The following is a 27,990-nucleotide window of genomic DNA, read 5'->3' on the forward strand; positions in this document are numbered from 1 at the left end:
GAGGTCAACTGGAATCCAAGTTGCCCACGATGACCAATGTCGGTGTCAACGGTTCTTTGTCTATGTGTTATGCAATGAAGGCCGATTAGAGGACAAATCTAGTGCAATTAGGGGAGGCACAGCTCCCTTGTGACCCTCAACAGGATAAGCAGTATGGATTTTGAAGCGCACGTAATATGTTCACGTCTAAGTCTGTAAGTCAATATAGTATGACATTTTACTCGTTCAGAAAAATAAATCATGCAATCGTTTTGCATTTTCATGTATTTGTATTTGAATCACACAATTACAGACATCCAAAAAAGCCATGTGCAACTATATTCCCATTTTACACAGCACTTAAAGATTCCCAGAAGAACTGCAAATGGAAGGTTAAACCGACAAGTTGACAAAGTTGGTGGCAGTTAAGAGGGTGGGCTGCACCTGTTCTCAAGCTGGCTCACGTATATGGTGCTCAAATAGGAGGCAAAACCACATCAAGTGCATCCACATGTCAAAGAGCAAAAATGCACACACACACACACACACACACACACACACACACACACACACACCCACGCACGCACACGCACGCACACGCACGCACACGCACACAAACGCAAGCATGCCACAGAAAAGTGAAACAATAAAATGGGTAGATATATGCAAATATATATATGCAAAATGGCCAGCCTCCAGAAGGACCTTCTCATGTCAAACGTACGTCATAAATGAATAAACCAAAGTCGCCAAATTCCGACTTGCATACAAACTGCGCAAAATAAAATGACCAACGTATTTTATGCCACAGATTCATTGACAAGTCAAATAAATAAATAAATAAATAAATAAATAAATAAATACTTAACATCAATATCTATTCATAGTGCTTCATCACAAAAAAATTGTATGAGTTGCTATGTTTCAGAGTCATCATTTTTCAGGGTTTCTGTGTGGTGCGCCTGGGTGTGTGTGTGTGTGTGCATGTGTGTGCGGGTGTGTAAAGCAGCAGATTAATCTAGTAGGGTCGCTGAGATGACACTAATCCCTTCGCTGATTATCTAGAGCATAACATCACTCTAATCTGATGGGGGGTTAAGAAAGATAGACAAGGTTGGAGTGGGTAAAGCAAAGAAAGAACAAGAGCGAGCGGCCGCAAATATGCATTCAGTTTGGGGTGATAAAAGTGTGCAGTGTTTGTCTCTTGGAACAGAAATATTTATTTGGGGCTCCAGTCGATCACACACAGCATCCAACGAGCCAATTTTTGTCACATTGCACCACTGGTGCTCGGTGTGCATTCAGTCGTCTCTGTCTATAAAAATATGCCTGTTGGCATACTTTAGTTATTATTATTATTATTTTTTTTTTTTAAATCACCATGTGAGGATAAAATCACATTTGATTTTCGCCTTGTTGTATAGAGTGGACTATGTTGGCAAATAAGTAGAGCGTTTGAAAAACTAATTAATAATAATACATTTCATTTATAAGCGCCTTTCAAAACTCTCAAGGTCACTTTATAGTCACAAGTTTTCTCTGGCTGAGCAGCGGCAGCCACACGCGCCAGCGTTCACTCAACCTGGAAGTAACTCAAATAAATAGAAAGCTAGGTGGATAGCTAATAGATAGCTAGATAAAGAGCTAGACAGTCATATAGCTAATAGATAGCTAGCTAGTCGCTTAGATAGCCAGATAGCTAGCCAGATAGCGAACAGATAGCTAATAGATAGCAAATAGATAGCTAGATAGATAGTTAGCTAACATCCGAAAGGAAACACGCTGGATGGCAATATTTGTGTGTGGTGTTGTTTTGTTTCTTTTAAATCTCCAAATTCTTTTTTTCCCCCCCTCATTTGATGTAATGGTTTACATTCAAAGTGGAATTTCACTTTTTTACTTAATTATTTGCATGGAGACATTTCAAGTGTACTATTTTTACATTTCCCATTGCTTGACTGTTCCGACGTTTAGGAAAAATAGCAAAGGCCGAAATCACTTTTATTTTGGGATAAAATCTCCACACAGATAGGCTCAGAGGTCTTGTTATTGACAGTCAGACAATGTAGTTTGCTTTGACCTGCCCGCCATGTTCGAGAGTGAAATAAAAAGCCAGCAGTCTCTGAAGACAATCTGATATTACAATGAAGTTATTCAGTTGAACCCGAGAACGGTCACAAGTGGAAAGTGAAGATGGTGTTTTCTATGCTACGTTGGAACTGTGTGTGTGTTTGTGTGTGTGTGTGTGTGTGTTCTATATCTCTGGCTGTCTCTGTCTCTTAGTGTTATCATTATCAAAGTAAATTGAGGTTCCTGTGTGCGAGATGAAGAATACAATATTTCCATTTCTGACTCGTGCTTCCCCTCGGCACGCCGACATCGTATAATCACAACACTGTCAAAACACATCGCACACACGATGGATCATCGGTAAACCTTTTGGTTGTCTGTCCATTGTTCGCCATGTATTATTTTCTTCCCAAAGTATTCCAAGAATAATCTACTTCTATCGTTGTTTTTGTTTTTTTCTTTCGATCTGCTAATTTAAATGTACAAATGAGGAAGTTTGATGAGTGGATTTGAAAATGGATGGATGTATAAATATCCAGAACTTTATGTACACCTACAAATAGTAAGCGGTAATATGTCTGCATATGCTCTTAGTTGTACAGGAGTGGTCCATCGACGAAAATATTTCTTCAGCCGTCATCTAAACTTCTTTGAGAGTGTCGTACATTTCGCTCCTTATCCGAAGAGCTTCGTCAGCGAACTAAACTTGTGCTGGTAACCTGCTCTAAGGTTGGAGGATCAGTGCACGACTCCCTCTATTGTTCTATCTTCATGAGGTAAAACTAGTGCCAGGGATAGACAATAGAGGTAATCAGGTTGGCTTCGGGGAGTGGTGCACTGCTCCCTCAACCTTAGAGCAGGGACCTATCAGAGCAGGGGTCCGGCACAGGAACCTCTCAGAGCAGAGGATGGGCACATTGACCTATCAGAGCAGAGGTCTGGCACGGCCACCTTTGTCCATTAGGGATATAGGGACAGATGGTACCAGCACAACTTTAGTTCGCTGACGAAGCGCTTCGAATGAGGAGTGAAACATCAGACACCTTCAAAGAGATAGAGATGATTGTTGAAGAAACATTTTCCTCTCATAAGCGGTAATATTATGGCCGTTTTAACTGTGCCGCTCAATTTAGATCGGCATCAGGAAGTTATTGACATTAACTTTTATCCAATTGTGTGCCTTTCAGGTAATCACTATTAGAAGAAGCAGGTCTCGATGAAATTCAGTGCACTTGTACCTGACGCTAAAAATCGGCAACAACAAACACACGTTGCTACACATGAATATCTCTTTCAAAAAATGACTTAAACATCATTTTTTTCATGATACATCTGAAGTGTTGAATTTTGCCGCATTGTCGTGTTCAATCCTGCCGCAATGTACAGGAGTGCTTCACGTTGCCACCGGTGAGGGCAAACTTATGTTAGCTGACTCCCAATGCTGCTATTACACCACCGCATGGCATTTCACTGCTCTTAATATGATTATGACAGCTTCAAACAGGCACACAAACACCCTTTGGGCATTTTTTCTCAACCAAATATGAACATCTTCATGACCGGACCACAAACCACAACCAAGACATGAGAACAAAAGAGCAATGGCAGAAATGGAAAGGCTGAGGTCGGACATGTTACATATTTTATGAATGCAGTCAAAGGTAATTAAGCTCAATGTGTGTGAGGGAGAGAAGAGAGAGGGCGACAAGGAGAAAGAGAAGGCGGGAAAGAGAGGCAGATTATCTGTGTCAGTGGCCATTTGCTCACAACTGGCGCCACATCGGAAAGAAGGCCAGAGGCATGGTGCATCATGGGTAAATGAGCACAAACTACAGGCCGTTCTCCACACGCCCCTGTCCGACTTTACAGCGAAAGAGCGAAACTCCTCCATTTTACACAAATTGTTTGCTCTCCGCAAGCACTCACGGGAATTAAAGTTTACAGATCGAAATCAGGATAGAACTGCAATTTCAAACATGAATCGCCAGTTGGCCATGTACCTGTTAGCCTGGAGTTAGCGTATGGAGGTGAGAGGCTTTCATGTGATGTGATGTACTGAGATCCTTCTCCATAGCTCTGCATAAAAACAGCAAAAAAGAGAAAACGTTGAAGTGCAAACAAGTTTGGCCAAAAACAAGTTAGCGAGATAAATGTTGAATCATAATGACACCAGACCGTTGATTCATAATGTTGACATATTTGCTAGCATGATTTTGGGGATTATGGTCCATTAATTGGCGACAGCTGTGGATCAAACTATCTGTTGGATTTCATCCTACAGGTGGTGTTTGATGGATGGTCGGGTCAAGGGACCAGGGAGGCATCAGAACCGCTCCCAAACACCAAATTTATCCAACAATAGCCGCATGGCCCTTGCTAATGTGCACTGGGGCGCATCTGGCTGGAAAAGAAAATTGCCTACCTCAAACCATTCCCACAAGGTTTGAAGCACGCAACGTCCAAGACCTCTTGTGAGTCAAGAGTTAAGATTCAGGAGAATTTCCGTGTGTCAGTGTGTGCGTGCATGTGTGTGTGTGTGTGTGTGTGTGTGTGTGTGGGATTAGTCTTAAAATGAAATAGAAATAGATTAATCCTAAAATTAAAAAGTGTTGGTGGCCATTAAGTGCAAATTGTTCACTAATTACTTTCCAAAATCCATATTTTCCGTTATTTGGTTTTAATTTGTGTTCGGTCTTTGGGATGTACTTATTTTATGAACCAGAGCAAAACATTAAAAAAAAAAAAAAAAAGAAATGAATACATTAAAAAATTAAATGAATTTATCAATGAATCAGGTTTGAGCTTTTCTTTTACCTTGGAAGAGCGACTTCCACTCGTCCATGACCCTGCACTTGTCCTCTCCTCCATATCTGTTGCATAGCAAAGGAGAAAGAATGAGTTGAACAAAAATCATTAAACAATAGAAAAACAAATTTGAAAAAATATTGGAAATTGGGTAGCTGCGAGCTGACTTAACGTGCATATTTGGCCTGCGATAGCATCGGTTTTGTTCTCCAAAACATTCCCTTTAAAATCGTCTGAGGGTGTGAATGTTATGTTTTTTTCCAATATGTGACATGAGAGGTGTTCCTAGTCTTCAACCTAAATTCACCTGTGACCTATCAGAAGACAAGCTGCATGCAAAATAAACAGGTGGATGGATGGCTATTAACTCATTCACTACCAGACAAAAATGTGTCAACTTCAGTGCCAGGACTTTTATCATTGTCACTCAAACTGCAAGACCCACAGAATATTGAGTTTTAGAACTGCATAAACAATCAATGCCGCACAAGAAACCTTAGACCAGGGGTGTCAAAGTCATTTTTTGCCGCGGGCCGCATTGTAGTTAAGTTAATGTTTAATCCTCTCCACATATTACATATAGGTCGCACGACAAATTAATAAACAACTAGTTTTCAAATCAAAGTCAAGAAAAATGACTGTTATTGTGGTTTACATATGACAAGTTGAAATTTTGGTTCGGACTTTAGCAAGCATCATGGAATTTTACAAGATTTGCTTTCGTGGGCCGAATAAAATGATGTGATTTGGTGAATGATCATATTTGGCCCCCGGGCCTTGACTTAGACATCAGTGCTTTGAAATATCTTCTTCCATCAGAAAAAGAGTTAATTCCTACATTATATGGGCTGGAGTTATATCAGCTTGAAATGAGGGCAGCTGTCCAAAATACAATGCAATACATACATATTGATTTATGTAGCGCTTTAACAACAGCTGCAACTGTAAAAAAGCGCGCTACCACTGCTTAACAAGTTTAGGGGAAATTCTCTTCTTTTTTGAGGGGAGGTTGAAAGCATGTCTCATCGACACTGTAAAAAAATGGCGTGGTTGTCAAATTGCTGCTGATAGCCGTGTGTGTGGAATGCTGAAAGCCATTTGGATATGCTGACACTTATTTAGGTGTTCCGTGGGTTTATGGATTGCCGTATTTGTCGATGTATATGGCGCACCGGAGTATAAGGCACACCACCAATAAACAACGTATTTTTAAATGTTTTCCATATATAAGGCACACCTGACGAAAAGGTGTGGCTATATATTAGTTCACATATAAAGCACACCGCCGTATAAGGTGCAGGGTAATCTTTTGATTTTGGTTCGGACTTTAGCAAGCATCATGGAATTTTACAAGATTTGCTTTCGTGGGCCGAATAAAATGATGTGATTTGGTGAATGATCATATTTGGCCCCCGGGCCTTGACTTAGACATCAGTGCTTTGAAATATCTTCTTCCATCAGAAAAAGAGTTAATTCCTACATTATATGGGCTGGAGTTATATCAGCTTGAAATGAGGGCAGCTGTCCAAAATACAATGCAATACATACATATTGATTTATGTAGCGCTTTAACAACAGCTGCAACTGTAAAAAAGCGCAAACATGGAAAAAAGGGAAATGCTGCCCCTCATCGAAGGGAAAAAACTTTGCCAGAGGTCTACCAGCGCTTTATTGGCACCGCTGCAAGAAAAAACAAAACCCAAACAAATTCAGGAATGGCTTAAGACGTCCTATTTTCAATTCACGAATGAATTCGGTGATGGCAGTGAATGAGTTAAAAAAACACAAGAATATTTTTTTACAAATTGAAATGAGAAATTGTAGAATTGTGATAAAAAGACACCTCAGGAGCATTTCGCTCTTATTGTTATATATCTTTGACACTAACTGCATACATAAATGCCCACTGAATCAATCTACCACACTGAATTTGATCCAAAACACTCAACAACATTGTACATTACATGCGTATACATTGCGTGTAGAGACTGAGAGTTTCATCAACAACATCACAGTAAATCATCATCTCTCCTTTCTCCGTGCTATTAAACATTATTGATTATGATTGCAGAGCCTTTAATGTCTCGATGAAATGTAATGGACCTATAAGCCTTGCACAGACCACTAATCCCCACTACCATTACACTGCATTTCAAAGGTCAGGCTTTTGCCTGAGAGGTCACAACCTTGATTCCCTGACACAAGCGGGAATCTATTCCAGGCTAACAACTTTGGAAAACCAAAATGTCCTGCTTCACAAAAACCATTGATTTCATTTTTTGCAATGTCGCTCATTCATTTGAACAGAGAAATGTTCTTGAATTTGAAAGCCATTTAGATTTACAGTGGGGCGGAGGCTGACAATGACTTACATGTTGATATTTGGAACAAGTGATACCAAACAAGCATCATGACAAGATCTCCCAAAATTGTGTCGGGTTGCAATGATGGTTTCATTTTGAATACAATACAACGAGAATTTTGAGAACACGGTCCAAAGAGATTGATTGCATTTTAGCGGATTTTTTTTGTGATATCACTTGAAGAAAATCTGGCGAAAAAAAAAAATTGACGAAAACGGAACAACCTAATTTTTTTCTCGACATCCTGCTTGACCTTTTGGTAAAACACAAAAATGAAAATATGCCAAGAAGACAAAAATGACCACAACATTCAAATCTGCCCCAAAAACTCAACCTCACACCAATAGAATATTATTAGTGTGAACAGCTATGTCGCCAGTAGAATAAGTCATGTACGTTAGCAGCCATCCACTTTATAGATACAGTAAAGTCTCGTTATATCGATATTCAAGGGAGTCCGAAAAAAATATCGATATAACCGGGACTATGGATATATCCGATCCTGCGCCGAACTGCATTAAACAAAAGCCGCCAAAAGAGGGCAGCCAAGCGCCATATAAGAAACGGAGCTGGCCATTAGCTCCCTTTTTTTTTTTTGGGTGAGAGATGTTCCCCAATGTTGCCTCAAAATGGCACATATAATTAATTAATGATTGTAAACATGTGTGCTTTAATCTTCAGAACTACAGTGTATTTGAAACATATTCATAACTGGATGTGTAACAAGAAAGCATATTATCCGAATCTGAAGCCATTGTTTGGATTCACAAGCAATGCAAGACGTCTTGGCGTGAAGTCATTTTTATTTGCATTTGAATGAAAAGTGACATCGGCTGTCCTTTAATACACAGTATGGAATGTTAATAATTTTCAAAATCATCGCGCTTCAGCAGACAAAACGAGAAACATTGTTGCAAAAAACGATTGCATTCATATACAGTACAGTGGGCATGTACATAACACAACAGGGAAACTGCAACGCTTACATCTTACTGTATTATGTATACAATTTAAAAAAGTCATCAATCTTCTTCTGCTTCCCATTTTTACCTTTTAACACAAACACTTCAATCTCGTCTGCTACACACGAGCTAGCGTCTGAAAATGAAAATGGCTCTGCTACACGGGTGCTGGGCACGTAACCAAGTCACCTGACCAAGTCGACCAATGGCACGACTGATGGCGTGACACGTAACCAAGACACGTGACCAAGTTGACCAATGGCGCGACCGATGGCGTGTCACGTGACAAAGTCACACGGCCAAGTCGACCAATAGCGCGACCGATGGCGGCTCATGTGACCAAGTCGACCAATGGCGCGACCGATGGCGGCTCACGTAACAAGAAACGTGACCAAGTTGACCAATGGCGCGACGGATATATCGATATAAACAACAAAAATGGCCGGCGGGGGATGAAAAGGAGCACCGTAATAACCAGATTATCGTAATAACCGGGTATCGTACTAAACGGTACTAATTATACATAAAAAGACTAGAAATGTGCAAGGGAAATGAAAATAGTATCGTAATAAGCGGTACTATCGATATAACCGATATAACGAGACTTTACTGTATATATATATATATATATATATATATATATATATATATATTTATGTATTTATTTATTTTTCTAAGTGGATTTATTTGTGACGGATGACTTCCGAGGCATTTCAATTGCGTATTCCATGTTTTTGGTTGAGTGGTTGAGTGGCTAATGTTAGCAACAACTTCAACATAATTAAGCAACAGCTAAGAGTTCAAGCAAGACATTTGGCAGGCTCAGAGTTCAGAGGGAGTGAATTTAGAAGCAGAGGTTTAGTTGAAGAGGTTGATAATTAGAGAGAGCTTCATTCAGTCAAGCAAATCGAGAGGAGGCAAACACGGATTGAAACGGAAAGAGACGTGCAAAAGTGCTGAGAATAAGTCTGCACAAGTTAAAAGACGTGGAGGAGGAGGAGGCAGTCAAGAAGGAGACGTCCATGTGTCCTGTCCTGCACCTGATAAGGCCTCCGATTGAGGGCTATAAATTACACTCGCGGCGGGGTGGTAGGCGGATGGGTGGGTGAGTCGGGAATAGGATGGCACACAAATACAAATGGAGAACCCCCCCCCCAACCCCCTTACCCACCATTCTTGTCATTGCTAACACATGCATGTGTGTGTGAATGCAAACACACATCCACACACAGTGGAGGTGATCTATCATCAGTTAATGAAATTAGACTGACAGACAGCTCCATGTCTCACACAATGATCATATTAAGACCTGCCTGACACAAAGCAGACCCCTATTAATGCTGTTAGCCAGTGCGTGAGTGTGCGTGTGTGTCTGTGTGTGTGTCGCGTGCTACTACCAAGGAACTAGTACTGGACTTTATTCCCGATAATTGTGCTTGAGCTGTGGGCTCAATGAGCTGTGGGCTGGTCATGTTGGGCTTAGAGGGGTGGTTGCTATTGGGACAATTTTAACTTGTCTTATGAGATCCATGATTATCCTGCCATGTGAACTAGGTTGATGTTACAATGCCCACTCTCCAGCAGCCACACGGAGACCACTCGATGTCTTTAGGGTTGTCACTCCATGTCAATGCAGTTGTTGCCAGACTTTGTTATGGAAAACAAAAAAAATGGAAATACATTACAGAAGTCAAGCAATTTTTGTTGAAAAGTATCTTCCCAAGACCAGCTAACTTGGGATGGGCTAACTTAACACCCTGGACTGTCAATCATAGGGCGCATCGAGACAAAAATTCATTCATGCCGATGGACAATTTCAAGTCTTCAATGAATGTAATGCATGCACTTTGGGAATGTGAAAAGTAAGTCGGAGTAAGCCATGTAAACCCGTGCAACCGCAGCGGAGGCTGTACCAACTCCACACAAGAGCCAGAGCCAAGATTCCAAAAGGTAGATTTGCTCAAAACAAGATCCACCTTGCACCCTGCAGCGAAGTGTGCCAATCGATATTTTATCACTCAATATTTTGTTGAGGATCAATGTCATTGAGGATGAGTGCAACTGAAGCTTTTTGTCCTATCCCCATTGACAATTACCTTGCATTACCACATTCACTTGCACAAGGAGATGAGACAGTAAGAATTTCGGGTCAGATTACGTCTATGAATCTTCTTCTCGAAAGCCGCTTAAACTGTCTGACACCCACAATGCCACTTCTAAGTGTGTGTGTGTGTGTGTGTGTGTGTGTGTGTGTGTGTGTGTGTGTGTGTGTGTGTGTGTGTGTGTGTGTGTGTGTGTCTGTCAGAGTGGTGTAATGCTCAGTGTGGAATCTCTTTCTTTGCCTTCTTATCTTTGCACGCTCAAACATGATCTGTACAATTCCTTTGCAATATTTTCTCTTTTTGTCTCCTTTCCCTATTTGAGTTATAATTTTTTTTCACCAATCATAATAGAGTATGAAAACTCTCTTCTGCAAATATAGTATTGAACGTGAGATGGGATGTGTTTGAGAAACGATGGTTCATGATGTCATTATGACGTAGAAGGTCAAGATGAGGAAAGTTGAATATCTTTCAAGTGAGTTCACAGAGGGAGGGGCTTATTCATTTTACATAACATTCATTCACAAAGGAAAATGGGAGCTGTCAAATTCATCCACACTGCGTCTTCGCCTGCACATTCACATTTACAGGAAGTAAATGTTTCCCCGTTATGCAGCAAAGTGCCCACATATTTAACATTTAAACACCACGTTGTCAATGACCACTGCTTAACAAGTTTAGGGGAAATTCTCTTTTTTTTTGAGGGGAGGTTGAAAGCATGTCTCATCGACACTGTAAAAAAATGGCGTGGTTGTCAAATTGCTGCTGATAGCCGTGTGTGTGGAATGCTGAAAGCCATTTGGATATGCTGACACTTATTTAGGTGTTCCGTGGGTTTATGGATTGCCGTATTTGTCGATGTATATGGCGCACCGGAGTATAAGGCACACCACCAATAAACAACGTATTTTTAAATGTTTTCCATATATAAGGCACACCTGACGAAAAGGTGTGGCTATATATTAGTTCACATATAAAGCGCACCGCCGTATAAGGTGCAGGGTCATCTTTTGAAGAAAATCACGGCTTTATGGTATGCCTTATACACCGGAAAATACCGTAATTTGCTTTATTTATTTATTTATTTATTTTTTTTTTTATTTTGTTTATTTGTTCTTTTTTTGCTGAGGAATGCACTGTTTACCAAAAATGTCACAAATCGGCATTTGGAAACACTGCAGATTTATGAAAAAAGTACCCTTTAATGTATCTTTGCATCCCTTTCTTGTGCACCGCAGTCTCAGTTCAGATTTTAAATGTAAAAGGCATTCAAAAGTAAATTGGCCTTTTCTTTCTACTCCAGTTGTGTCTTTTTTTATCTGCCCCTCAACACAAGCTCTGACTGCTCTTCCACCACTACAACAAAATACACCTGCACGACCGATCGTGAGAAAAACACCACTTCTCATGATTGCAGCGACAATAACATATGCGCATAAAACAATAATTACAGGTCCAATACAAAAAGAAACAAAGCCCAGACAATATGGCCGTGACTTGGCACCTAGGACATCATTTGGCCGTCAGTGAAAACGAATTGGGGAACTGTGCACCACACTGTGAGGGATCAGTGCACTTTGCATCACAACAAATTATAACATTACCATGTAAAGCGCTTTTATTTGGGGAACTAATAAAAGGTACCTCAACAGTCGCAGTGCAGTTGTCAGCAACTGCAAAAAATGGACTCCTCTCAAGTGAGGCACTGAGTGCACAGTTTGATCAAGCCTAGTGCATCAAAGCTTCATTCAGGACTGTGAACAGGCTTTACACAGCATAATGGGCAGTTCAGAGAAGAATTCTGGGAGAAAGTGAGAGTTCAAAAAGTACATGCCCAGAAACGCATTTACGTTTTGGTGTGATGCACATTCAAAGTGTTACTATGCCTATTCATTCTATACACACATACAATCTCGCAAACCACACGCAAAGATACATATGCAATCGGCACAAACTGGCATGCAGATGTGTGTGTGGGTGTGTGCGCACTGCGCGCACACACACACACACACACACACACACACACACACACACACACACACACACACACACACACACACACACACACACACACACACACACACACACACACATACACAGGGGCCAGTGTTTCCTGTCATTAGGCAGCAGAGCAGTTCTATAATTAGAACATCTGGACTCAAGTAAGTTTAGTGCCAAAGGCCTCACACACATACACACACTAGCACACGCGTGTCAAGGCGCAAAGCACACATGCATACAAAAACACACACAAGCACACTTTATCACACACGTGAATTATTGCTTATTTTACTTTTATTTTTTTTAACTTTTTTTTGTGCCATTTTATGTTGCTTGTTTTCTCGCTTTTTTGTTTCGGGGAACAAAAAAGCACATTAAAGTAGCAAAACAAAGAACAGCTTGGAGAGCTAATGGCACACTAAATGAATAGAGGAGTCTGTGAAGTAAGAGAGGGAAAGGGAGAATGCGACAGGAAAAGTAGAATAAAAAAAGAGATTAGCAAGTTCAAACATGGTTTCTTGAATCATTTTTGAATCATTTTTGAATACTCGTAAGCGACAAATGCCTTTCCAAAAGGAGAGATTAATATTGATAATAAGAGGGTCCTTCCCTTTCTATATTTACCCGCTCTCTGCAAATGGAGGAATAAGAAGCCCAGACGATTCCTTTGACAACCCCCCACCCCCTCCGTCTCTCCACACAGACTCATGTGAAGCCGAGCCAACTGTGGCTTAGATCTCTACACACCATTACCAGCGGAGGAACAAAAGGAAATTACAAAAAAAATGTCACTGACTAAAAAGCAGCAGAGTTTTCAAAACTTTTAAAAGTCGTGAGGACAATAACACATGAAAGCAGCGAGCCAAAAGGACCGCCTGAGAGCAAGTTATATGCAGAGGAATAACACAGTACACCATAGCATGTGAGAAAAGAGTAATCATTTGCATGGGTATCCGTTCAAGAACAAAGAGGCTATAAATGGTTGTACGCGCAAAATCAAAAGGTCGGGCACAATCTTTACTGGGTTGCTGGTCGCCCCTTCAGTTTCTTCATATCGGCAAAACAATTATTCATGCGGTGAAATTGGGTGATCGGATACTTAATTGTTTTTAAAAAAAAGTGAGTGACTCAGCATCAGCAGCAATTGCTCTTTATCCTCCCTGAGATGCTGTTGGAGAGTAACTCAACTGGTCATCTTGTATAAAGTGTATCTTTCGTGCCACCTTTGGCTCACCAAAATTTCATCTTTCCTTTAGAAAGTAGTGTAAAATATACAGAAAAAGCAACCTGGAATGTTTTGTAATGTTTACATCAATCGTGGGCTGTACATATCACTCCTAGGCCTTCAGTAGTGCTACGACTGAATCATTCCACAGCTGTGTAAGTGGTTTGATTTTACACGTCCACATGAGGGTGGTGTTGACCAGGAAATAACTTGTGACTTGAAGAAATTAAAGAAATACTGTCATTAAACTCTTCAAATATTTACTATGGACGTGTGGATTCCTGATAACCTCCTAAAATTGCAATATTATGTGCCATTTTTGCTAGCTTTGGAGTTGTCAAAACTCCTTAATGATGTCCATCTATTCTTGAAAAGTCTGTCTTGAAAACGGCTTTAACAGTATATCTGCAACCAAATCCATATCTTCTTCTCCTTCAGCCATTGTGGGTTGACAAAACCGCTCTTACATTGACACAACAATATACAGGTAACATCCTACTTACGACCAGCTCAATTTACGACCACGACCTCCAGACACTATTTTAAAAATTTTAATTCGACGCCTGGCATTGCAACGCGCTAGCATGCTGGCAACGTGTACGACAATTTTGGCCAGCCAGCATCTTACTCTCGCACAGAAATCGACCGTGTGATGGCACCAGAGGGGGGGAGTTTGCGAGTCATTTAGCCTCAGAGTCTCTATTCATCATTTTGAATGGATTTTGACTTACGACCATGTTGACTTACAACCGTTTGGTCAGAACGGAACTCGGTCGTAAGTTGGATGTTACCTGTATTTGCTTATGCAGCTTGCTACAGATACAGTGTGCTAGCTCCGGCTGGCTCTTATTTAATAAGAATTCATGGCAAAAAATAATTCACGGTAGATATTTTTAGGCCAGCAAAGAAGGCTTTGCAGGCCCTGATGGACCACCACTGGTTTACATCAACAATGTTTGGATTCTTCAGAGCTCATCCATCAGTGGACTTGAATTAATCAGTGGCAGGGAAAACTGGAGAAGACTGAGAAGTGAAAGAGTGAAAGTGAAAGAGAGGAATAAAGACTTATCTCGAAATAGATGAGTATGTGACAATTCGATTAAGCCTTCTTTCCTTCTGAGGTCTTTTTTCTGTGTATGTGTGTGTGTGTGTGTGTGTGTGTGTGTGTGTGTGTGTGTGTGTGTGTGTGTGTGTGTGTGTGTGTGTATTGGTTTTAAAAAAACTATCTCACAGACACCTGCCAACTTCAAGTTACTGCAAACAGAAGGATAAGTCGGGCTTAATCATACCACAAGAGAGGACAGACATTTTCATAAACTGGAGAACATCCAAAAGGTTGGATGAGGGGGGCTGCAAAACGGTTGCAGAAAGTGCAGAAAGTAAATGGTCAAACTGTTGTGCTGCGTGAAGCAAGCTTGGAATTTTTGTATCTTGACAGCTGCTTTTAATTACCAGGATGAAATAGAAAACAGACTACTTTCTGATTTTTTTCTGTTATTTTCTATTCACTTTCGTCCTTTCAGCCTCAAATGCCTGAGATTGTATGCAGAGATGTTTTGTCCAACTGTTGGAAACTGTAAGCATTTTTTTTAGAATTTGGGAAATTTGAGGGGTCCTTGTGGAAATTAGGGATAATTTAGAATGAGCATAACCTGAAAAGACAAAGATTGCTGCTGGTCGTTAAAACTAGATTGCTGAGAGTCAGCGACGATAGTGGTCATGCCTTAAAGAGACCTACAAAACTTGAAAGGAACCATGTCAACATTTATCCCAAACAAATTTTCTGCAACTAAAACATCAGCGCCGCTTGCTTTTCTTTTTACACAAAGATCTTGCAAACAAATTAATGGAAATAGTCTTCATTTTTATTTTTTATTACAGATATGTTGCAGAATTTGATGTCCAGAGACAACCACAAAAAAAAACAAAAAAAAACAAAGAAACTTCTTGGATCATACCCAGGTTGACTTCATGTACGAAAAATACAATGTAGCAATTACTAATAGATATTTGTTTGTCTGTCTATGCCAATGTTGTGGAGTGACAGACAGAAAAACTAAATACTCTTTCAAGGTACGACATTAACTCATTCGCTGCCATTTCCTAATTCATTCAGGAATTGAAAAGTGTGAGGTTATGTACCATTCTCGAATTTGTTCGGGTTTTGTTTTTTCTTGCCAGGGGTGCAGATTAATCGCTGGTCAGACCTCTGGCAATGTTTTTCCCTTCCACGAGGGGGCAGCATTTGCTTTTTGTCCATGTTTGTGCTTTGTTAGACCTTCAGCTGTGATTAAAGCGCAATATAAATCAATATGTACAGCCGCGACCATTTCAAGCTCAGATAACTCCAGACCCAGATAACTTGGGAATTAACCTTTACGCTGTATTGAATGTTTATGTAGTATGTTAGGACTACAAACCCAGGCACCGGAGTGGACACTGTTTTGCACATCTTCTGGCAGTGAATGAGTTAATACTTTCAGACTGACTACCGTTAATAAAGAAGTTGTTCTCATAGTTTGACCCATATTTTGATTTAAACTGTTTTAAACCCGCTGATTGGTGATTCTCTTGATCACCGCAGCTCTATCTTTACTTTCACAGACATGTAAAACAACATGATACCTTGACAAGTTTGTGTTTGTGGGCAGACAAAGGTGAACCGACAAAGTTCTACATATAATCATCATTAAAGCATACGAGCAAATATGGAAAGCAAATGCAGTAAATACATGAGTTCCCACCCGCATTATATAAAAACGCTCAAACAACACCATCACTCATCCTGAGAGACAACGGAGCCCCTCCCTCTTTTAGAACAGCCTTGGGTAAACACAATTTCAATTTCCCTTTTGAGGATAGCGCAAAGGGCCCATATGGAAAAAGCAACTTGGAAATTGCTTTCGCAAGAACAATATCAAACTAGCCAACAGCAGACGTAAGTCGCTCAAAGCGTAGCAGTTCACTCCCCTGTTGTCCACACAGGATGTGCGGGTTCACTTCCTGCTCAAGTGGAGGTGGTGTGAATAGTTGGCATATCTCTGCGTGCAATACAATTGACAGGCAACCAGTGCATGTCAAGCCACTACTGTTGATGCACAGTTCATTACACAATCTACCACCGCATTTACTAAATGTCTCTATGGTTGTACATCATAATTAGTTTTTATAATGAATAAAAGTATTCCTGATTAGTTCCCCTTGTACAGAAAAAGAAGCGTCAGATTTTGGCATTCTAAATTTGAGGGAAAATGTGTTGCTGCAGGTCTGAGAGGATCAGTAGGTGATCTCTGAGCTAGGGAACAGCTACATAGCGACGCTCGCAAACATTCATTCACGTGCACCTGTGCAGAAAAAGGGAGCAGAGAGAGGCATGAGTGTGTGTTAGTAGGCGACGAGGAAGTGAGAGTGGGGCTCAGGTGAATAGCATCATCTTGCACCCAAACTGCTAATAAAGGATCACTGAAACCATGACGGCATTAACAGCCATTTACTGAGTTAATCACACATCAGTCACGCAAAAAGAAGAAACCAAATTCTGATTCCTCCCACCGTCTTGCACTTAGCGATAGTATGTGTAAAGTTGCTTTGAATAGTGACAAAAGCGCTACATATATGTGATGCATTGTCATCATTAGTGTTAGATGTTGAAGTGCATTAACACAGTTGATTGAAAAATTTAGTTGTAAAGTAAGTGCCGCGACACCGATTCCTTCCATTGCCAAGAGGATCGTAATGAAGATGTTTTTGTTGTTTTTCATAAGATAATAAATATGTTCTCTACTCTATTGAACCCTGAAACATTTGCATCTCTGCAGCCATGAGTTCACATAAAAATGATATTTTATTTTATTTTTTCCCCCCAACAAATGTGGTAATGTATTGTCCCCATCCACCGTGTTAGGGGAATTTGTCTAATGACATTCTTTGTGTAAAATGTACATTGGATACTTTTTTGGGTACGGCGACCGTTGTTACAGACTGGGAAGAGGTTCATCGTGAGATATTGCCACCTGTATGGCACCTCCTTTTTCTGGAAACGAGGAGTGCGAAGTCGCTAACGAGTTAGCATGTCGGCATGGGTGCAAGGTTGTAGGGACCCACACATACTCACAAATACGCACACACTTGCACACACAGTTCGACAGTCAGTGACAAACAACCCTCTTGACAAACACACACAACCACACAAAGGCCACGACAGCCAAACACACCCACACGTCAACACCGCAACATACACACACACAACGCAACAAATAGCGACACAGAGCTAGCGCCTGCAGACATTCTCTCAGTTTCTCCAGACTTGTTGATTTTGTTTTGTTTATGGAGGAATGAATAAACATTTACAAAGACCTCAACTCGTCCTGCATTCAAGGATGAAGACAAATTAGTCTTGTGTGATTGTCTGGTAAGTCTACATGACAACAGAGTAAAAATGTACAGTATCTTAAAACCCTTAAACCCAAGATAACAGAGAACATTTTACCTGTTGCAGAGGCTCCTCAAATTCAAAAACCACGCTCAGACCTGTCACTCTGCAGAGGACCCTGCAAACCTCCTCATGTTACAAATTCCTCCATGACAGACTGTGAACGGGTTTTCTTTGAAAGGAGAATCCCACTGAATATTTGCTGCTTCGCTGACAATGCTGCCCTTTCGAGTTATGATGCAGTTGAGTTGACTAAGCAATCGGAAAATAAACTTGGCGTTGGAAACAGTTTTGGTTAAAGTCAAAGGGAGGTTTGTTGAATTTGACATGTGCAACTTGTTTCAGAGTAATTAATTAGTTTAGCTGGAAAAAATCCACTTGAACTGTCAAGTCTGCCTCTACGTTCATACATGTCACTTTCAGGGCAACATTTTCGATCCACGAGTGTGTAATTTATTGCAGGACAATGGAATGGAAACTTTGGACAGCAAAGAAAAATAAAGCAATTTTATTCAAAAAATACATATAAATAAAAATAATAAATCACACATACTTCATGAAGCTTCATGCGAAGGTGCTTTGACACAAAATGACTTTCAAAATCGAAGGCAAATAAAATGCAAGGTGGACGTCCGAAGAGAAACACAAGATGTTTTAACACAGCTTTAGCCGAGTGTGATGACAAGCCGATCAGTGTAGACAAAATTTGAGGTTTTGATTCTTCAGCAAAACTTCAATTCACTCCATTTGAAGCTCGACCAGTAATTTGCAATAGCGCTTGAGTATGTTTCTCACTTTCGCCCAAAATCAGCTATGGGTCAACACACCCGCAATGACCCCGCAATGAGAAGAAAGGAGGGTCGGGGCAGAGTGCCGATGCGTATGTGGAACTGCCGCGGCTTGGAATTGAAACGGATTTAGGTGGGACAATCTCTTGATCCACTGAGAAAAAAGAGGCTTTGATCCTCTCCTCTTTCATCTATAACTGCTTCATACTGAAAAGAAGGTGCAGAAAGTCCTTAAGATTGAATGACTGTCTGTGTCTTTTGTGTCGTTGCGTTGTGTCACATTATTTGTTATTTAGTTTTTTGTTGTTGTTTTGACTTCAGGATGGTGGTGCGAGAATGGCTGCTTTTCCTCTCCCTTTCGTAACTTTGTTGCGGTGAAATGTAAACTTCTCCACTGTGAGACTAAGAAAGGCCGATCCAATCCAATCCGACACTAAGTGTTAATTTTGAAGGTGAATCAGACAGGTGATGTTCTGCCCTTTCTTTGTCAGTTTCCCAACATTTTTAATGTTCTTCCCTCCGACTGCCAAAGTCCTTCCCTTTCATTCTTTATTTACTTAGTCATAGTCCCACTGCTTCTCCTCCCTTTACTCTTTCTTCCTTTTGTCCTTGTCTCCCACCACTCTTCAAGCTTTCTGTCATCACCTCAAGAGGAGGAGGTTGCAGCTGGTGTAAACTCACGGGAAAATAATGACAGGCACCTGCCTGCCTTATCCCCACTGTTTTCGAGTGCATTATACAAGTGTAAAGGCAAAAAGGGGCCTGCGACAGATCTCAAAACAAAGTTGTTCATTTTTGCACAGTGAGTTCATTTTTGCTCAGTGAGTCATTTAAACGCCACCAAAGGACCCCATGGGACTTCTCGAAAAGCGACTGAAGCTGAATAGTATTAGCATCACAAGCACTTAAAAGTCAGTTGCAGTTGTTTGTTGTTGTCGTTCAAGTGAAATCTAATTGCAAGAAATATTCCTCTTCAGTAGGGAAGGAATCATGATTAACACATTGGTCAGTAAGCTGAATTAAAATTGATGTGGCACACTTCAAATACATGAGACAAGTTGATAATGGTGGGATGGTCCCAGAGGAGTGACACATACGATACGCTCGAAGAAGAACACATTGTCACTTTGTTCTCTTCGAATCAATCGGGAGGAAAGTGTTCAGCAGAGTGAGAATGCAGCTTGTTAAGAAAACAGGTAAACATCTTCAGTGATAATTTGCCACCGTTTGTTTGCCATCAGGCCAATTTGTGTTGCTACATACCTAAAGCCCCCCATCCCACCACAGACAGGAATCATAAAGTGTGTCTAAAAACAGAAATCCATTTAATTCCCCCCTACAACTATTTCTCCGTGATACGTGTGTTATTTCTCTCAATCTGACCACAATAAGAAATATTGCACATAAATAATCCCTGAAGTTTTTATTGTGAGGGGGATCTTAAATGCCAGCACGTGATAAACGACACAATAAAGAAGGAGCAGCGTTCACAAGTATTACAGCTTTTAGCAACATAGAAATAAATTGTCACGCATCACGACTTTCTTCAAGTTCTGTCACTTTTGTATCCTGCTATAATACAATATAAAACAATATATGATGAACAATGAATCATTTAAAATTATTTTTGATTCAGATAATATATTGCGCAATATATGTATTCACAATATATAATAAATGAATGTTAAATATAAAATATATGGAGAAATGACATTGAATAGAATATAATACAATATAATATAATATATTTCAGTTATTATTGAAAAAGATATTTTTGTTTCGATATCTGCATAAAGATGCGAGAGTGGCTGCCTTTCCTGCAGCTCATGTATTTTGTTTTTCTACTTTTATTCCTTTCATCACTTTGCTGCTGTAAAATGTAATTTCTCCACTGCGAGACTAATAAATGCTAATCAAATCCAATCCAATAAAATACATTTTTGTCTGAATACATTGTCATTGCACACTCATGTGCTGGTCTCTTGCCTTAAGGAGAGCTGTGTGATGCTCATTTGCACCTCATGTACGGTATCAAGCAAAATGTTTTTCCTTACTCCATAAGAAAAAATAGCATCTCTAAATACAAGGTCGTGAAGCTTATTGGAAGAAAATAAATTTGGTGCCGTCCGACCCGAATATAGGTCTCATAGAAGGCAGTCCCATGTAGGCTTATGTTGACCAATCACTGTGTCAAAACTCATTCTCCCTCATCTTTTGACAGTATGTTATCACATTTGTGCCCACATAAGCTTGAGACCAAAACAATGAAAAGCGCAAAATGTCATTATGCAACCTCCTTGACGACATTGTAGCCTTTTTAGGTCACCATACATCCATTTGAGAAGCACCCTCCCAAAAAAACAGTTCTCGTTTAGTAGCGTAATCACTCAAAAACATCAGAATTATGTTCACAATGTCTTAGTATCAATGAAGAATAAGAACTTGAAGGCACATATCTTCACATGTGCACACATACGCAACACCAACAGAGGCCCCACAAAGGTTTCAACGACCAGATGTCAGAAGGGCAGCGTGTGTCACTTGACTAAGAACAGGCGCCACTGGTGTGTGTGTGTGTGTGTGTGTGTGTGTGTGTGTGTGTGTGCGTGTGTGTGTGTCTGTGTGCGTGTGTGTTATGTGTGTGGGTGCGTGTATTGAGTCTAAGGTGGCTTACTCCATAACTTCATTGAGCTCAGGAAAGCCCCCGCACCGCCATACTCGCATGCACACTGGCAAACACTAAAGTGAAGGCTTCCCTTTTGAAAACCACATAATACGTGTCAGGGCATGAAGTAAGTCGAGCTTTGCTACTCTATCTCAACACATAGTCTGTGTGTGTGCATGGATGTGTGTGTGTTGGTGTGCGTGTAAATGTGTGTGCGTGTGCGGGTATGTTTGTGTGTGTGTGTGTTGTTAGCTTCAGTGACACTGGGTATTTCCCAACTCGCACAACTAGCCTCATTCATTTATTTTGAAAAGTTAGTTTGTCATGACATGGCTTGACAATGCGTATTCACATAAATACAGTTGCTTTAAAAAGGTTTGGAAGTGGCCTATTTTTGGATCAGCGAGACAGAAGAAAGGATTAAAGAAAAAGGGGCCCGTTAATATAATATGCAGGGCAAGGTGATCTCTCTGCTGCATGCGCCACATGCATGCATTCACAAATTAATTGTCAAAGTGTAATTTGACTGCCTGGTGATGATGCAACACTCCAGCTCCATCCTACACAGTACCAGGAAGCTGGGACAAACTGTGTTTTATTTGGATAGGATTGGATAGGATTTGAGTAGCCTTTAATAGTATCGGAGAAATTAAAATTTCACAGCAGCAAAGTCATGAAAGTAAGATGAAAGAATCGGAAGAAGTAGAAAACCAAAATACAGGACCTGTTGTCACGGCAGCCACTCTCGTGGTACCATCTTAAAGTCAAAACAACAACAAAAAAAAAACGGAATAACACATGATATGACACAACACAAAAGACACATCTAGTCATTCTATCTTCAGCACTTCATGTCCCCTATTTGTGATGACATGAAGCAGTTCTAAATGAAAGAGGAGAGGATTAAAAGCATCTTTTTCACCAGTAGATTGGGAATGTCATGGTGAAATGTGCACGTCTGCTACAAGCTAAATGTTGCAAGCAAACACGAAGCTGTAGCATACGTTGAAGAAAATAAATTGTCTCACATCTCCTGTCCCACATAAATCCGCTGGAATTCCAAGCCGCAGCGACATTTTCACGAGACAGGAATGCTCTCCCATAATGAGATTTGAATTTATTATTTATTTTTACATGGATCTATCAAGAAGTTTAGCAATGTGCTATCCTTAATCCTTGGGATTGTTAAATGCAAGCTGGTCATCGACATGTTAAGAACAGGGAAGCGTTTCAATTGGAGAGACCTGAACAATATTGGGATCGCGTATAACTGACTTTTTTTTGGATGAGTTTAGTCGCTGTTTTGGTATAATTAATATCTGTCTTCCGTCGTGATGGAAACACATCCATGTATATGAGTGCATCTGCGTGTGCGCGTGCATATATGGCTGTCAGACTCTATAACTCAAGCCATTATATGAACAGAGAACAGAACTTGCAGTTTCCCATATCCTATATCTCATTATTACTATGCAGAGAACCTCAAGACTGTGGACAAAGTGCAACATGCGCACAAGACCTACTCACACGAAAAGTGCAAGTGATCCTGGTGAAAAACAACTGCACTCGTGTGAGATCATCACATACATGCACAAACATCAGCAACAGTAGTATGAACAGCCTATTGCCTGATACCCTATTGTATGTATTCACAGCAAGCAAGCAACCAGGAAAGGGAAAAAAGATATTTACATCTTTAAGATGGCAAATATGATTTTCTGGGGGCATTTTCCAATCCTTGATAGGAACCAAATCAATACGGTCTTAAGAACACGAACTCAGCCAGTGAACTGCGCTGCAAAACGTGCGGTGCAACCAGAGATCATTTGGTTGAAATGCAGCTTTCAAGAGGATTCCCTCGCTTTATTGTAAAATACGTCAGGGAGTTTCAGTTTTCCCTCTTTTTTTTTTTAGCTTTTGGTTGAGTTACAGCTGTCTGCTTTCCAAACCTTGTTAGAAATATAGCTATATGAAACAGCTGGTTACTCTCCATTGCTTATGTGATGAGTCAAGATCAGGCGTGAGCCAGCTGGAAGGAGACCGAAAAAGTCTCATTCAAGACCTGTGGCAAGGAGAGAATAGTGGATCACGGCAATATCTGTGTTTGTCTGTCAGTAATTAACAATAAAAACAGATTCATATTAGTACACGGTGATCGATACAGGTTCTGACCAGAGAGAGGGAAAAAAACAATTTGGTTGATAATTATTCCATGTTAAAATTCATTGACAACATAGATTAATCTTGGTTGTCATGCTTCAGAGCATGATTTGTGTATGGCTTTTAAAGGACAACCGACATCACTTTTTTGTTTCCTAACTTACATCAGAAAAACGTTTTATAGCATCTAAAATACCCACAGCACGCAGTATGATATTTTTAGTCAAATGCAAAACACCAATAAAAACGACTTAAAGTGTCCAAAAACGACTTCAAATTGAACCCGGAAGTGGCCAGTTTCAGAAGGTCCCGCCCCCTTGTTCGTGGTGTCACCCCACGACGTCTTGCCTTGCTGGAGAATCAAAACAATGGCTTCAGATTCGGAAAAGATGCTTTCTTGTTACTCATCCAGTTATGAATATGATTCAAATAGTTCTGAAGAGAAAAGCATACATGTTTGCAATCGATAAAGTAATTTATCCCGGTCATTTTGATGCATCTGGAGAGAAATGTATTGACAAACTCTTTGGTACTCACAGTACCCAAAAAAGGCAGAAGAGGGCAACAAAGCTCCGTGTAAAATTTTTCCTGGGACGTTTTGTAAGCGAACATCAAATGTTGAAAATGCTGTAGAAGTCTTGGCGCAGCACACAATGATTCCCCATCGCGTTATATATGTGTTTTCCTTCTAATTTTGCCATCAACACGGATCAACACGAAGTTTTCAGACCAAACAAAGTACCGCAAAATGCATTAAGGTGATGTAAGGTATGTCCTTTCTTGGTGAGGGGCGTTCCTTCAGTGACGTAGGGTGAGGACTCGTCACCAACTCTAAATCAAGACTTCCGGAATATTCAGCGCGAGTCTTGAAACGTAAAATATAGCTATATGTGGTGGAATCTTTGTAAAATACGATCAGTAGAAGTCATTTGAAGCGATTTTACAAATTATGGACACGATTTGTCAGGAGACGTCGGTTGTCCTTTAAAGAGCGATGTAGTCTTCAAAATTAAAAAATATAAAACCTGTGGCGGGAAAAAAGACTGCTCAGATACCAATGTCCCAATCAGTCCATTTACGCATTTGTATGGAAATAAGTGTTGAGATTAGGGCAAAAGACAGAACGTTTTGAATCAAATGTGTCATATGACAAATTGATATGACAATAATATGCAGTACTGTGTTTTCCAGTGTATAAGGCACACCCAAAAGTCTTCATTTACTTCAAAAGATGACCCTGCGCCTTATTCGCAGGTGCGCCATATATGTGAAGTAATATTGAGCGAAAACAGGTCTCGCAACTACTACTACAGCACCCACCGAATCCATTTCCCCCATAGATGCGCAGCCTCTCCTGCAGTGCCTTATAATGTTGTGTGCCTTATATTTGGAAAACTTTGATATATTCACATATCATATTTGGAAAACTTTTTTCATTCATTAAAGGTGCGCCTTATAGTCTGGTGCACCTTATACAGGTAACATCCGACTTATGAACGAGTTGCCTCAAAATGGTCGTAAGTCGAAATCCATTCAAAATGTTGAATAGAGAGAGGGGCTAAATTACTTTCAACCCCCACCCCCCTCTGGTGCCATCACACAGTTGATTGCTGTGCGAGAGTGAGATGCTGGCTGGCTGGCCAAAATTGTCGTACACGTTGCCGGCCTGGTAGTGGGTTGCGGGGCCAGGCATCAAATTAAAATTGTTAAAATAGGGTCTGGAGGTCGTGGTCATAAGTACGGGTGGTCATAAGTCGCATGTAGCCTGTATATGGAAAAAGTTTGAAAATAAACCATTCATTGGGGGAGCACCTTATACTCCGGTGCGCCTCACACACCGGAAAATACGGTAAATGCTCATCAGTCCACATTTGATATGCTTAAATACACCCCCCCAAAAAATGCAGTATTATTATTACTTTTTGCAACAATACACAAAAGCAGTCGGGCTAAATCCCTTGTGACAACCTCCACTTTATACAGTCCTCCATGATGCATGAATGCAAACTTCAGGAATTCAGCTTTCTGGCAGGCATCGAAGTCTCCGGGCGGAGGCCTAAACGTATAGCATTGATCCAATGCCACAAATTTAAGAGCTATATATCATTCATTGTATAATACAAAATACATGTTTTGGTGTGTATACTTGCACTCTTATGATTGTAGAAGTAAAAACCTGTGCCTGGAAATACAGTAAAGTCTCGTTATATCGATATTCAAGGGAGTCCGAAAAAATATCGATATAACCGGGACTACCGATATATCCGACCCTGTTTGCATGTAATTTTCTCCGTGCGTGCATAGAAATAGTATCGATATAACCGGGACTATCGATATATCCGATATCGATATAACGAGACTTTACTGTACCTGTCGAAAGAGGGATAACAGTCAGAAATGTTCCTTCCAATTCTAAAAGAATGAGATTGTTCATCACCATAGTAACTTTGGGTTCTTCTCTCAAGAACTTTTCAGAAAGAGATAGTGAGAAAATTCTCTGGATCTCATTACTCCCATTAACCGCTTTCAGAGGAGGATTCACAGCACTCTCAGGATTCTATACAAGAGCATTTTATTAAGATGAGGCAATAGAAACTATATATTGGGTATATTTGGAAAGGGAAAAGAATTATATACAAGGATATATTTCCATATTTATAGTGAGTTCCCTTTTCAATTTCGTACACAACAAGATCTTATGCATCTTATTGCTAGCATTTGATGGCTTCCGAATGTTTGTGATGGAACGGGGAAGGAATCAAAAAGTGTAAGGAAATAAACATGCAGCCCAGGATGGACAAAAATCCACATCTCAGACAAATGCACTGATTACACTGCTTTTTGGTCTCCTGAAATATGCCTGAGGTCGGCTGTTTTTACATCATGAGGTCCTGCAGTAAAGAAAAAAGCACGGCCTTATCATGTCTCATTTGTCCCCGATGCAAGTAGACAATTCAGGACCATAAGCGCAAGTCAATGTCTTGTGCACCATTGCTCAAATGTTGCCCTTGCTAACTAACCCACTCACGAGGAAACTGTTGCATTCATATTCTTTCACATTCCAATACTTCTACATACACGCAAAGCGCAGCGTGTTCCAGATGGGAAAAAAAACTGTGGAAATGTAGAGCAGAGGCTGTGAGTGCAGGCCACTGTAGGGAAGGAGAACAGTCACTACTTGTTTTATTGCCTCATGATGAACACCTGCAACGACTGAGGGGGGGGAAAGGGGTTAAAAAAAAAGGTCGAGGGCAGACAAAAGGCTCACATCTGTGTGTGAGAGACAGTGAGGTACTAGGGGAATGTGTGTGTGTGTGTGTGTGTGTGTGTGTGTGTGTGTGTGTGTGTGTGTGTGTGTGTGTGTGTGTGTGTGTGTGTGTGTGTGTGTGTGTGTGTGTGTGTGTGTGTGTGTTGAAGGGGGGTCTCAGGTTACATTCTTGCGGACAGGCTGCCAAATTAGACCGTCTGTGCACATGCGGCTCACGGCCTCCGATGTACATGCACCTTCATTTGCTGATAACTGAGAGGAAATATCCGACACGAGTAACTGTCAGTTCCTTTTTTTATTCTTGTTTTTTATTTAATCCAGTGGTAGACCCTCAAGGCCTTCAAAGCCTTCTCTTCTGGCTTAAAAAATATCTGAATCACGGACTGATGTTAATTATATTTTGTCCACGAATTATTATTTAATAATTCCAAATTGTCTTTCAGCTTCCTTTCATTACTTTTCCCCTGTTGCACTGCTTCCTGTTGCACTGCTTGTGTGTTTTCGTATTTCAGAATCAAATGTGTCGGTCAAACTGTTGCTCTAACCAATCAGATTTAGAGTTGGCAACCTGAAAGGGGTACCAACACCTTCTTGAAGGCACTGGTCAATGTCAGAGTTTTGGAATCGTTTGGTTGTGACTTCTCATCAAAGGATCTGGCATCTTGACAGAAATGGAAGCACATGCAGTACTGTCATAGTTTCAGTCTATAATTCAATAGGTCTTCTCGAGTGGGCTTCTCGCTGAAGAAGGAATGGCTCCTTGTACAGAAGAGTAAAATCGTCAGGCAGCCAAGCGGCCCTCTCAAAAGTCAGTACATCACTCACTACTCATGGTGGAGACTGGCGTGAGCAATGCTGTGCTGAAACAGACTGGCCACTGTTGGCCACGTGCACATGAAAAGATGTTTTTCTTTTTTTTTTTACTGTTCATGATATACAGTTTTCAAAACTGTGCTTGTTGCATATTCAGTCCACTACTTGCCACAGTACAGACCAATGAGGCTCAACAAATGAAAAGGCAGCCTTCTGTGAGCCCGCCTCAAGGCTTAGCTTTGAAATAGGTATTTTCGTGGAATCAACATCCATCCAGCCATCCATTTTCAGGAATGCTTCATCGATATTAGTGTCGCGGGGGTGGTGGAGCCTATCCTACCTGTCTTCGGGCAGTAG

The 27,990-nt window shown here is 40.6% G+C and overlaps 1 protein-coding gene across 7 annotated transcripts in view; it reads right to left on the minus strand.

Annotated features, from left to right (window-relative positions):
* The window catches only part of tcf4 (transcription factor 4), a 153,768-nt gene that overhangs the window by 106,162 nt on the left and 19,616 nt on the right, over window positions 1-27,990 (minus strand). For all 7 annotated transcript variants that reach the window (XM_089019791.1, XM_089019792.1, XM_089019793.1 and 4 more), the window contains 2 exons: window positions 4,864-4,919; window positions 4,050-4,125 (listed from right to left, as the gene is read on the minus strand). In XM_089019791.1, the coding sequence (XP_088875917.1) occupies window positions 4,050-4,125; window positions 4,864-4,919 (132 nt within the window). The remainder of the gene's footprint in view (window positions 1-4,049; window positions 4,126-4,863; window positions 4,920-27,990) is intronic.

The sequence above is a fragment of the Hippocampus bargibanti genome, linkage group LG18 (assembly GCF_051943395.1).
Source record: "Hippocampus bargibanti isolate YZ-2025 linkage group LG18, ASM5194339v1, whole genome shotgun sequence".
NCBI classification, from domain to species: domain Eukaryota; kingdom Metazoa; phylum Chordata; class Actinopteri; order Syngnathiformes; family Syngnathidae; genus Hippocampus; species Hippocampus bargibanti.